General features: G+C 37.6%; 3 protein-coding genes across 13 annotated transcripts in view; 1 reads left to right on the top strand and 2 right to left on the bottom strand.

The window, feature by feature from the left end:
- Positions 1-2,886, bottom strand: part of LOC126853113 (sex-lethal homolog) — a 32,648-nt gene extending 29,762 nt beyond the window's left edge. For all 7 annotated transcript variants that reach the window (XM_050598581.1, XM_050598572.1, XM_050598576.1 and 4 more), the window contains exon 1: positions 2,345-2,886. The gene's annotated coding sequence lies outside the window, so the exon portion shown is untranslated. The remainder of the gene's footprint in view (positions 1-2,344) is intronic.
- A 152-nt stretch (positions 2,887-3,038) lies between these two features.
- On the bottom strand, positions 3,039-5,333 carry LOC126853128 (uncharacterized). Its single transcript, XM_050598614.1, has 2 exons — positions 4,831-5,333; positions 3,039-4,309 (listed from the first exon to the last, which is right to left on the bottom strand). The coding sequence occupies exons 1-2, from the start codon at positions 5,131-5,133 to the stop codon at positions 4,034-4,036; spliced, it is 579 nt and encodes a 192-aa protein (XP_050454571.1). The 5' UTR covers positions 5,134-5,333; the 3' UTR covers positions 3,039-4,033.
- Positions 5,334-5,633: 300 nt separating this feature from the next.
- LOC126853088 (dedicator of cytokinesis protein 3) overlaps positions 5,634-12,944 on the top strand; it is a 44,459-nt gene continuing 37,148 nt past the window's right edge. For 2 of the 5 annotated variants that reach the window (XM_050598518.1, XM_050598514.1), the window contains exons 1-3: positions 5,634-5,923; positions 12,270-12,353; positions 12,660-12,853. In XM_050598518.1, coding sequence (XP_050454475.1) covers positions 5,887-5,923; positions 12,270-12,353; positions 12,660-12,853 — 315 coding nt within the window. In that variant the 5' untranslated portion in view covers positions 5,634-5,886. Of the gene's footprint in view, positions 5,924-12,269; positions 12,354-12,455; positions 12,854-12,944 lie in introns of all 5 variants that reach the window. The other 3 variants (XM_050598515.1, XM_050598513.1, XM_050598517.1) reach the window with 2 other exon arrangements.

Raw genomic sequence — 12,944 nt, 5'->3', positions numbered from 1 at the left:
TCTGGGAAGATATCTAAGAGAGATGGATTGTAATTCGACAATTATTTTTGGCGTAACATCGGCAATAGAATTTTGTGACGTTCCTAAAATTTTTATATTAATCTAAAAACTTGATTTTTTATTCAAATATTATTGCTCCGATTTTATATTTAAAAAAATGGACGATGATGTAGATGAGTTTCTTATAGAAAATCGATAAACGTATTCATTCATCTCTTTCCTTGTTATCAAAATTCTACAGAGAAGTTATCATGCTAAATATTCCTCCCCCCCCCTCTCCCCCTCTTTCGCTCCGCTCCGCCCTGCTCTCCGTGATAATAATGAGCTTACTGATGATGTACCTCAAAGCAGCCTCCCAGGAAGGGACGGCGAACATTGCAAGTTCACCTCCGTTGCATCCGTCGTCCGGTAGGCTCTCTCAATCACGAGGGCAACGAAAATGCACGGCTCTCTGTCACGAAAGGCCGCTCCGCGTACGCGCGACAGTCGTTTTTCGCATCTCGCGTATTTTGTTTCTCAAGCCGCAAGGTCGTTTTACACGTTCGCGTTTTAACGACGGCCTGCTATCGCCGTCTGTATCGTCGACGACGAACGAGTTCGTCATGTGAGAGCGACGTCGATTAAAATTGCTGATCCATCCCGACATCGCGTCACTTTCGCGTATTTCTAATATGAGACAGCAGAGAAATGAGATGTATTTTACATACATATATATTTCGGCATGTCAGAATTTATATAAATTACGTAGAAATGTGTATAGAAAATTTAGACTAACAATTATTGATAATAATATATTTCGGATTTAAAATACTAATGACATCTTGTTCGTGATATCTCTGTGTAATGTTTCCTATACATGTAATATATAATTTTTAATTTTCACGATAAAAAATGCAATTGCGCGGTTATATGTGTGTGACATTTCGCTTATTTGCGGAATTATATCTTGCCAAATTAAAAAGAAATGACCCAGAGTCGTATCAGTGCATTATAAGACACTGCATTGCGCTCCTGCTGTCATGTTTGCAGCCCTCCCCCTCCCCCTCTCCCCCCGCCTCACAATCCCACTAAAATTTAGCGGGAAAACACGCCCTGCCTCGCAGAGGAAGCGATTAAACGAGATATTTTTCAAACGTCGACAACGATTTCTCGTCAATAATTAATATTTTCTCATAAATAAATGGCGATATTTCTCTTTCTTACTTCCTTCTAATGACTCAAAAACGGAACAGCTGACGAAAATTAATGCTCCGAGACGTGCGCCAGAAATGTCAACACCGTGAAGTTACGCACATACGGAGCGTGCTCGAATCGCACGTGTGTCGTATCTGGGAATCTCCGTGCATTATGACAATTGATTAAAAAATCCAGATAGATTCATGTTAAATTTAATTTTATATTCTACTAAGATAAAACATCGTACAATGCATTTTTTATAAATTTTATGTTTTAAATTTTTCAAGGACATCAAACTTTGTTTATTAGTCAAGTCATTAATGTAGAAATGCATAAATGCAAGCACGCTCCGTAATTTCACGGTTTTAATGAATTTCCGAACGAGTATTTTTTTATCGAATTTCTTTCACAAAAGAGATTTTCGAGCGACTTTATTTCACGTCTATTGCGCGCTCGCTAATGAAACGCCGCATAGTCGGAGAATGTAAATGACGAACCTGAGAATATCACATAACATAACAACGCATTGATGTAACGTAAAACGTGAAGGAAAATTGCATTCTATCCTCGCGAGAGACGAGAGAAATAAAACCCGGAAACTCGATGGAATTCGCATTTAGCGTTATTATAGCTAGATATAAATATGGATCAAACTAAACAAAGATCTATATAACTTCCCCCTCGCCTGGATGTTGCCAATGCCGTTCGCGAGAACAACGCGTGCGAATTTTTATGCGAGTGTCGGCGCGACACGTGTCTGCATATTTGACAGCTACATGAAATCTATACGCTTCGAAAATAGATGCGTAAATTTCCACGCGATAAATTCGATCGCGAATCAAACTCGTTACGTGAAGGATAAAATCGCATTATAAGCTCGCGATAAAATAACTTCCAGATACAATTTCTATTTTAGTCTGATTATAAAGAAAAATGCCTTCATTCTTGTTAATTAAATATTTCGCAATAAAATGTCAAAATAATTTAATTATTAAAATAAAATTATGTCACAAAAAAATATATATTAAGGCGATAATATATATGTATACGAGAATATGTATTATATATATATATATATATATATATATATATATATATATATAAGAATGTGTTATATAAATTAGGAGGAAATAAGAAGCGGTTTATTCTCGGTGGACTTGATTCTTACCGGCCTTGGAAGTTCAGCTGCTCCGCGTTCTGATTCCGGGCGCATTTATGCGTCTCGAGTCCCGGCGCATACCTGGACCCTAGTATCGATTGAGTCGAACTTGCCACAGCGATCCTTATAGCGGCTTCACGAAGTTGCCTCTCGATCGCTGTCACGGCGTATTTCACGGATACACAAGCCACGAAAGCGATATATATATATGTATATATATATCGTTATATGTACATATATATATATATATGTATATATGTAACAATTTATATGTAATCGCCCGGTCAGCTCAAAAACTTGATCACTCGCAAAAATACGTCGCCGACGAACAGCGTTATATATCCGCGGAAAAAAAGATGGCTACAACGATGCTGTACCGCACCGCAACGTTGAAAGTTGCAAATTGCGATGCAACGGCGCGATTATATGGATATGTATAAATTAGGTTATCGCTTTCGCGGGCTTGTAAGACACTCTAGCGAGATTCAAGTCACCAGGAGTTCGATACCGAACGCGGTACACTCTTGCACTCGCGATTCCGCGCGAGACGAACTCGATCCAGCGAACGACTCAATTACCCACGCGCTTTAGATTTATACTGCATTATAATCGGACGCCATGATGTCGTGGAGGTTGGGTAAACCCAAAGACGTATCCTCTGGGGGGCCCCTCAATCACTTTCGATTAATATCAGATTAGTCTCTTTCGATAAAAAAAATTTATTGTGCCAATAAATAAATTAGGATTATAGATATGTGGTAGCTTGAGAGCAGGGCTATATCGAGGCCGAGTATATTATAGCTGCCTTGTCTTCATCGTTTTTAAAGCAACGATTTCTCTTTAAAAACCGCTTGCACATATGTGTATTTTACACACATCGAGAATATATAATTATATATATATATATATATATATATATATATATATATCAATAAAATATAAACTGAGAATACTTTACATGATGATTTCGTCGAAAAGGATAGATTAAACGAGATATAATTCCTCTAGCAACGATCTAATACTAATCAAAGATTTGTGCATCTTTATCTTGCGCGGATAAAAGACATTTATATCTATCCGTTCAAACGTAACTATCACACAATATATTAATAATACGATTGCAAAGTATTCTCAGTTTACGGTATAACAAATTTAAAACACATTTCTCAGAGTATTATAAAAAAAAAAAAATTGTCCAAGAAATTATTTCTTGTGTGCATATCAAAGAGAATAAAAATCTTTCAAAGTCTGATAAATATCTCTCCGGCATTTTCGCATGAACAATTTTGAGATTCTTAATTATCGTTTCGATTTCCCTGATCAATGTCTCAACACGCTGTCGAATACAAGTGTTTGCCCTGCCGTATCTCGCATATATTATTGCGCGGAATGTGTATAGATGTATAAATACATATAAAAAAGTAGAAGTAGAACCTTCCACGATATATATACGCGAAGTAAGCGATGGAATGAATATGGAAGATATGCAAGCATATCTATATAAATGCTATACTTGTGTGTATAAAAAAAATCTTCTGCCTCGTGTATGCGGCGAGTCTCATGCGATGAAACATAAATAAATTACATTCGTTATATAAATGTTGTTGCACAAGGCACGCAATCCCGACTGCGTTCGTTAGGAAGTAAAAAGAGATCGACGTGGAGTATTTTTCGAGGAGGAGGCCCCGCCCGCTCCCTTTATCTCAACACGGAGAATCCTTTGGCCTTTGCGAAGCGAAACGGTCTACAGTTTATGTAACGCGTGTTGCATTCCGGTGACGAGGCGCGTACCGGCGTGCTGGCATCGTTCTCTTTGTCCCAGGCATGCCTCGGCGACTCGATGCCAAAGGGACTGTAGAGTTTCGTCGGCGTGCGACCTAAGAGTTGGCGGGAACGAGTCTGAGGCGTCTGCATGTTGCACGGTGACTGCTGTTCCTCCAATCTCTGACGTCTGCGTGTGGAACTTCTGAATTTCTATAAAAAACAATTTGTTTCACATATTTAAATATTAATTGTGTGCTTAAGTTCCTTTTTATTAGACATTAGTGTGCAGTTATGTTATTATATATGGTAATGTTATAATGCATAGAATTAATTTTATTATTTCACATAGTGAGCAAAATTTTTAATAAATAATTGAATTAAAATATTTTCTCCCCTAATCTGTGATAGTAGTTACAATTATTTTAAATGAAAATTGTAAATCTATATACATAGTAAGATCTGATTACAAATTGTGTGCTTCAACTTTGTATGTAACTTTGAAAAAAATTTTTTTACGCAATCTAATGGAAAAAAATTTTACTTCCCTGACTTATATTAAGATTGTTATCTAAATATGATCAATTTATGAATGAGGCATGATATTCATTCAAATCTGTAAGTTGATTGAACCATTCAGATGATATACAATAACTACAATGACATAAAATAAGAAAACAAAATCGATTTCTCATCATGACCTTTCATCAAATCCATATTTACCGTCTCTTTACCTGAGATATCGTGCCGAAGGTTGTGCGCACGGAGGATATTGTCCTGGATAGCTTCTCAGCGCCGTTCCGTAAAGCTCGTCTCGAATCCGCGGACACGTTGCCGAGGCTGATGTTGTTCCAGGTCCGGTCGGCCGCTTCCTTCGTCTTCGGCGATTTCTCCTTCGCGCCGTCGCCGGTCTTCTCGAATCGATCCTGCAAACGCTGGCGCAAGTTCCGCGAAGGCCTCACCATCTCCGGCGAGTTTCGCGCGGCGAGCACCTCCCGGTGAAACGTAAACGACACGCTACGCGAGTCCGGCCGCATTCTGTCGTTGCGATATCCCGATATCGCGCTGTCTAATCTTTCTGTCGCGAACCTAGTATTGTCCGGGGCCTCCTCCGAGATTATACAAGATCGATCCGAACTGATCGAGGGACGAAACGCGACGAAAACGCGATTACAGCCGTTACAGGCCGTTGGAAATCGTTTCGGAGCGAATTTTTACGACCACCTGATACTCGATTCTCGGGATGACAGTTAGAGGGGAAACTTCTATAGTAGCATTTTCTAGAGTCGCAAAGTTTAGTTATTTTTTTCCTGGTAGAATGGTAACAATATGGCGTATCCAATGGCAGACTCCAATGACGATATGGGTTAACCAATGATAGATTCGTTATCTTCCATTTGTATTTCGTTTTTACTCTACTGTGCCTTCTCTCTAATTACTTCATACACCGTGCACTCGACGTGCTACGTACCACGTGACGCCTCGGCCCCAAAGCGGGGGAGGGCGGCGGCGTTGCCATCAGTCGGCCGTCGTTCGCGGCCCATACCGGCAACGCCGCACGGCACGGCATTCCGTCGTCGTCGTCGCGGCGCAGTGTGCGACACCCGCGCGACCAAACACACCCAATGTTTGTGTTTTCGAATTTCCTCGTGATAAGTGCGTTCATCGTCGTCAACGCGAAGTGAGTGCAACGCGCCGGCAACAACGACACCTGACACGCCGCCGTGGCATGTATAGTTTTTATCGCCAGGATCTTTACGTCGTCGGTGTCTAATTGTCGGATTCCCGAGATGTGGACGACGACGAAAACCACAAAGTACGGCGTCGGTGAGTTTTATCGGGGCACGCACACGAGGCTCCTTTTAACCTTTTCCCTTCCTTTAGGAGCAAGTCAAATCGAATCTGTCAAACTCGCGCGTCGAAAAGCGCGCGCGCGCGCGCTCTCTCTCTCTCTCTTTCTCTCTCTCTCTTCCTCTTTCGAATTCACGACAATCGCATGTGACAACTCACGCGATTTCGCGTCGTCCGGCGAGCGGTTTCGGCTCGAGCCGGATCGTCTCAACAGTGAGAGAACGTTCAGAACGAGAGATCTCGCTCACTCGCCGGCGACGTGCCACTCGCTGCGCTGCGTGAGTGCGTGCGTGCGTGCGTGTGGGTGAACCTGCGTGTGCTCCATTCATGCATTGATCGTGCGCGCGAGTAGTAAAGTCCGCGCTTGATAAGTCCGGAGCCGGCTCCGACAGATCCTCCACCGGCATTCTTTATTTCGGGTTGTCGTAAAATCATCTATGTGTGTCTATGATAACGAGATATCGGCAATCCTAGTAGCGCGTCAATGCGTAAGAAGGATCCTTTATGACAGTATTTTTAATGTAACAGAATATCATATTAGTAGTTTGTTACATTAGAAATTAGAATCGATATAATGTCGCGGCGATTTTGCGTGCGATATATTGCAAGAAAGCGTGTCTCATGCGTGTATTATCTTATTTTATTGTTATCTCGTTTTCATTGTTAAGTAAAAGATAAGTAAAGATAAAGTGCACAGAAACAAAGAGCATACACGATAAAGAGACAATGAGAATTTTCTTTATATTCTAATATTTGAGTATCTAAAATTGCAAATCTATGTGACGCTATCGCATGTACTTTAAGATTCTCGTAACTATTAATTTTTTAACAATGCAGTAGAAAGATTTTTTTATATACGTAAAAATTTCGTTGATTTTATTATTATCTAGAATTCTTCACACTTATGTAATCTAGAATTTTACGTAAAATTTCTAATACAAAAAAAAATGTATATATAGAATACAAAATTTATAATACGAAATTTATAATACGAAAACAAACGCAAGAGAGAATATTTTTTTTATAAGACAAAAAATAATATATTACGTTTCTTGAAACAGATTACACAGTATTAGGATATTTTCCGTGTTTCGCGGGATACGTTTATAAAATAACGACGTGTTGCATAAACGGAATTTGATCACTGAAATGTTAAATATTCGACGAGAGGATCGGCTTCATTTGCTCCAAGATCTCTGACATGACGAAAAGTGCGCGAACGAAGAGCGAGACTTCGACTTTGGGCTCGGAATCAATTTACGGCGCGGCCGGCATTTTTTTTTCGCGATTAATTAACGCTCGCTTAATCCCCGGCACTCGTTTAAGGTCGTTAGCGTCGTCGTCGCCCGGATCTTCTCCAAGCAGTGCAAGCGACTCTCTAATCCGATAAATAGTGCCTTTAATCGTGAATGCAGAGACGAATCATCGATCCGTTAATCTTCCTTATTTGACTTGATTTCTTTGGCTTTCCTCGAAGGAGCCGTTTATTTGGAAAAGCGAGTTTGTGAAATTTATTAGGCCAGGCTTTTCCGTAGAAGAAATATTCGAAATAAATGAAATAAATAATCGTGAAAGTATTTATAAAAAATTTTATCAAAATTTTATAAAATTAAATAGTAAACGAAAGAGAAATATCGCTGTGGCTATAGCTTCCGGGATTTTTCTCGATCGTGTATATATATATATATATATATATATATATATATATATATATATATATATACCAGATTTGCGCTAGTAAGTGTGTATGTCAGCGACGCGATTAAAGCACAATCTTTCAATCTACCAATGTACGGTACTATTCACGCGGTCATGCCCCTATGCATTATTTCTTTTTAGCGTCGGTCGTAGATGTAGTACCGTATAACTGTGTTTCCCTTCCTCTCTTTCACTCTTTCTCTCGTGTGACAAGTCTGCAGATATATTATTGCTGCCATTACCGAGACCCTCGTATATATCGAACCCTAAGCGGTAAAGGCCAGGATCCATCCCAGTCGGAAAAGCCTTAGAGCACTGTCCATTTTTTATAGTTAACCTGCGGCTTGCACACATTTCCGGTACTAATATCGTAAAATGCCTTTTCCAAAGTAGAAAATATTTATTTATTCCAAATTTTAGCAAAATGAGCTTCACCTATTGGTTGCTATATTTTGGAAAATTATGTCATTATATTTAATTTACATACCAATAAGTATCTATTTTTGAGAGATCGATTATATCTTGTTATTATAAGCAAAAAATATCTCATAAAAAATTAAAAAATAAAAATTGATATAATAAAAATAAAAATTAATATAACTTTCCTTCTTTTTTTTTATAATAAAATAATATTTAAAATAAATTTCATGAAAAGTTTAATTTCTGTATTAATTGTTCGTATTATACAATTATTACGTCAATGAATTTTACTTTTTCATTTAGGAAAGAGACACTATAATGTACGATGTCGCTTTGAGAACTACTCGATCGTATAAATGTTAATATTATAGGATAGGCTATCTCGCAATATGTATGAATGACGCTATCGGCGCACTTCCTGCCGTCTCGTCTTTGCTATTTGTTAACCACATTTTAAGCGCGCAGAAAGACGTCGGTAATTCAACTGATATGTACATACATACCGCATTGCTACCGCTTTGACGTTTTATGATCGTGAATATATAAAGCGACGTTTCCGGTGCGAAAAATGTGCGGCGAAAATAGTCGCGACAATAATTTGCAGTCGCGCGAATTCCCTTGAGGCGAGTCTCCGAACTCTTAGGTAAATCTAAATTAATAAAATTCGCGAAGAATTAGAGTAATGAAAGAGAGAATAATATACATTAATTTAGAATTCTTTGATAAAATTGAATATAAAAAAATATTTATTGTATATAAATAAATAAAATATATAAATTTATTATAATATATATATATTTTTTTTTGTTTTCTGTATATATATTTTTTGTTACAATGCAGATTTTGAATTTTCGAATATTGTGACGAGCTTCTTGCGAGAGATTTTAATCGATAAAGATGATCACGCATGATGAAGAGACAAAGACTATGATTTCAGATGTCATTGTTTATGTCTTTATTTCGCGACCCTTCTAAAATATATCCCGCATCTATCACCGGGCGTTATTGATGTCCGATGCCGGATTCGCACACGTGTGATTGTACCACGTGTGTACCGGCGAGGGCATTAATGGTGCTCCCTCGTGTATGAACTCTTACCTTTCCCCTATTATATATCTACTCTATCATTTTTTATTTTTTACATGTATAATTTAATTTCTCGAGAAGTTGTTTTCCGAAATATTTAACGATTAGATATAATATTTTTCTGTAACGACTTTTAACGGCGTAAATAATGTAATATACAGACACAGAAACGAGAGAATGGTGTTTGTCGTTCGGAGAGAAAGGGAGCGTAGGGTCGGAAAATTCGGGAAAAGAACGATTGAAATGGCTGCCAGGCCTGTGGTCCCCTCACGGGTCGCGAATGTTTCGTACGGCCGAGAAAGGGAGTTATCGATTTAATTCCCCGGGAAAAGCCATGGGGGAAAGCCGCACGACACGAGCATTTCTCGGCCTCTCCTTTGTTCGTGCTGCACGACGAATGGAATTTTTTTTTGTGCGATGCGCGCATTTACAGAATATATACATACAACACATAAAATATATTGTATATATATATATATATATATATATGTGTGTGTGTGTGTGTGTAATATTTTTTATTATGTCATATGAAGCACAGAGAATGCAGAGATAAAAACTAGTCTCATATAACAAATTTTTCCGGAATCATGTTTTTTTTTCTGTATCATATTTTGCATATTATCTTTTATCTGCTTTGTATTTTATTTTATTATTTCATTTTATTTTATTTTATTTTTTCATCATGACTAAATGTTTTCCCTTAATTCCCTTATAGTTTTACTCTATCTCAATGTCATTTTTTTTTTCTTAATTTATTCGAGAATCTTTTCACGTTATCTCTACATTTTCACCGTGTGCAAATAAATTCAATAGTAAACATTCAAGCGAGAGACAATCATAAAGAAAACTATACAGCAACTGATCTGTCTGTTATGCGTGGAATTTTTCTATCAAAACCAAAAGAAACGGTGCGGAATAGTCTGTCATTTGGTGACGCAAAACGTTCCCTGTATAAGTGGCATTCTATTGATCGTGCTATCTTTCTGCGGCAAACACGTGGCAAATGCATTGTCGCGATTCTTTGCTGACTGATCATTGAAAAAATACTTCATTGTTACTGCTCGACGGGGAAAAAAAGAAAATTGACGGCTACTATCGCCATTCGCACAAACGTTTCGCGCCATTAATTCGCAGAGATTTTTTGATATTTGCCCACAGTTCCACGAGCTATAAATCAACAGAATATTTTGCAGTTATATTTTACTTCATTCATTTTCGTGGTTAAGATTTTACAATTGAAAATATAAATTATTATATAAATATATATGTATACATAATTGTAAAGTCTAAGATATATATCTGTTTATATTTTTTATTACAATGTAAAAAAAAATTTTCTCTTTAAATTACAAAATTTATTTACAAAATTCACTATAGCTTTTATCTTTAAATGAACTGCAGGATTAAAGTCCGATTCTAATTAGTTTTATGTAGCTGCAAATTGCATCACGTTACGTCGCCGACATTCGCATTTTTGCGTTCAATTTTGTTGTTTGGTTGTTTGTTTTTCATCATGACGCGTATGACGAATGATATCGGTCTTTCGTGAAACATCGCTTGCGATGAAAAATGAACAATTCGCGCGTGTGATGCTGTCGAAAAAATTGTGCCACGCAGTCCTACGCATCGCACGTCGCACATCGTAGACAGCCCAGTGGGCGAGCAAATGCGCAATGGCAGTTAATGTATACAGGATGTTCCAAAAAATACGCGACAGAGTAGCGACATCCTGTTCTTGGCATTAATTTGCAAGTTTCTACCTCCGAAATGTCGAGTGCAGACAGTTAGTGTTTATTAATTTTTTTTTTTTTTTTTTATTATTTTTATATGAAAGATATTCTTCAAGAAAAGTTTTAGGTACATTCTATTTTTTAATGGAAAATTTTTGATAAAAAATTTTCTTGTTGCTTAGAAAAAATATAAAAAAAATTAATTTCCAATATATCTTTTTTTTATGATCATATACTATTAATCAATTTTAATAATAATATTACTCAGATAATAGGAATTCACTGAAGTGAATAAAATTAAAATAAATTGAGACGTCTATTCTATAAAATAAAGAAACACAGAAGATTTAAATCTGTCGCTTTCTTGACACATCCTGTATACCTACGCATACGTAAACCTACCACAAAGAGAAAACGCAGGAAGAGTTAGAGAAAGAGAAAAAAAACAGAGACACAGCGAGAAAGAGAAGCAGAGAAAGAGAGAGAGTAACGACGCTCATTGAGATGCGTCTCGTGTGCATTTCTCCGGCAGTCATGGACCGGAAGCTGGCTCGTCATACGTGACGAGTATCCGGTGCCCCGGAGTCGGCTCTTATCGGGGCTGACAATTTTAGGAAAGAAGCCGGTGGCATGTATCGATCTGTATAAAGAGAAAGAGATAGAGAGTGAGGGAGAGCTACATCTCATCATTAATCTAATCTATACATGATGTACGATAAGCAGATGTTATTGATATCATTCGCTTAAATTTGGTAGCTAATGTGTGAACAAAAGTGTAGTGTTGTGATACGGGGAGGTAGAGTCGCTATATAATTCATATCTCTGTAAAAATGATAGATAGAATCTTATCATCTTGATAATATTATATTTTTCAACATCGTCACACCAAGAGAATTTACTATAATTAACTTAATATATATTAGAGAGAATAATATATATTTATTATATATATATATATACATATTACAGCTTTAATTAACTTTGTATTATAATTTTATTTATTTTACTTAGTTTTTTTAAATTAACTTTTTATAATTAATATTATATATTTATAATACTATATATTATATAAATATATTATATTATAATATTACACATATTTCAAAATAATAGACTTCTAATATGTAACGACATATAAAGCTAATCATATATGATATTAAAATTATATTTTATAACCGTGCTTTATCTAGGTTTAGGCTAATTAATGCAAATTTAGGCATGATTAACGACGATCGCGATGCTTATGTTAGTTTACACGGGTGCGTACATAGCGAAATCTAGTTAACCGATGAATGACAGCGACAACGCTCGTTAAAAATATCATTGCGTCATATCGCATCATGACGACACGGTTCCCAGATAATAGTCTGTTATGTTCTCTTTTACAGCTGTGTACAACTGGCGAGGGGACACGCGCTATGGACTGGCCTTGGAAATCGGAGAAACCGTGCAAATTCTGGAGGAGTGCGCGGGTATGATATTCGATAACATCTTTTCTCTTCTTTTTTTTTTTTTTTTTTTTTCAAAGTAATTGATATACCGATCGCGCGTGGCAAGTTCCGCATTCGTTTAAGGTCAAGGGAAGCGATGAGCTCATCAGGAAACGCGATGATACAGCATCCTGAGAGCTGGGCGAACTATTGGGAATGATGTCGACGGAGGGGGAAAAAATTAAAGAGACACACACACGAAACGTTCTATAATTCAAAGATAAATCATTTGATAGATCTTTGATCTCGATTTTACTGACAGTGAGTGAGGATTTTCGACAATTCCAGGTTGGTACAGAGGCTTCTCGACGAAGAATCGCGCGGTGAAGGGGATCTTTCCAAGCACGTACGTGCACCTGAAGCCCTGCAAGATCGACAATGAAGGCCTCTTCGAGTCCGTCATACCGTTGGAGGATCCGGTGGTACGGGAAGTCACCCTGGTTCTGCGGGAGTGGGGCAGCATTTGGAAGAGACTGTATGTGGTGAGTATATTTCGTTCCGAGAGCTTTCGCGTTCTCTCTTCCCTTTCTCCGTCTGTACCTGCGAAAGTATCCCTGCCTTTGTGCGCTTCGG

This window comes from Cataglyphis hispanica, chromosome 11, assembly GCF_021464435.1.
Source record: "Cataglyphis hispanica isolate Lineage 1 chromosome 11, ULB_Chis1_1.0, whole genome shotgun sequence".
Taxonomy (NCBI): Eukaryota; Metazoa; Arthropoda; class Insecta; order Hymenoptera; family Formicidae; genus Cataglyphis; species Cataglyphis hispanica.
This window is presented reverse-complemented; position numbering and strand designations above follow the sequence as displayed.

Excerpts from the sequence above, each read along its gene's own strand:
- LOC126853128 (XM_050598614.1), bottom strand. The coding sequence starts at position 5,133 with ATGCGGCCGGACTCGCGTAGCGTGTCGTTTACGTTTCACCGGGAGGTG. Across the intron at positions 4,310-4,830 it reads CCTTCGGCACGATATCTCAG|AAATTCAGAAGTTCCACACG; the intron begins GTAAAGAGACGG and ends TGTTTTTTATAG.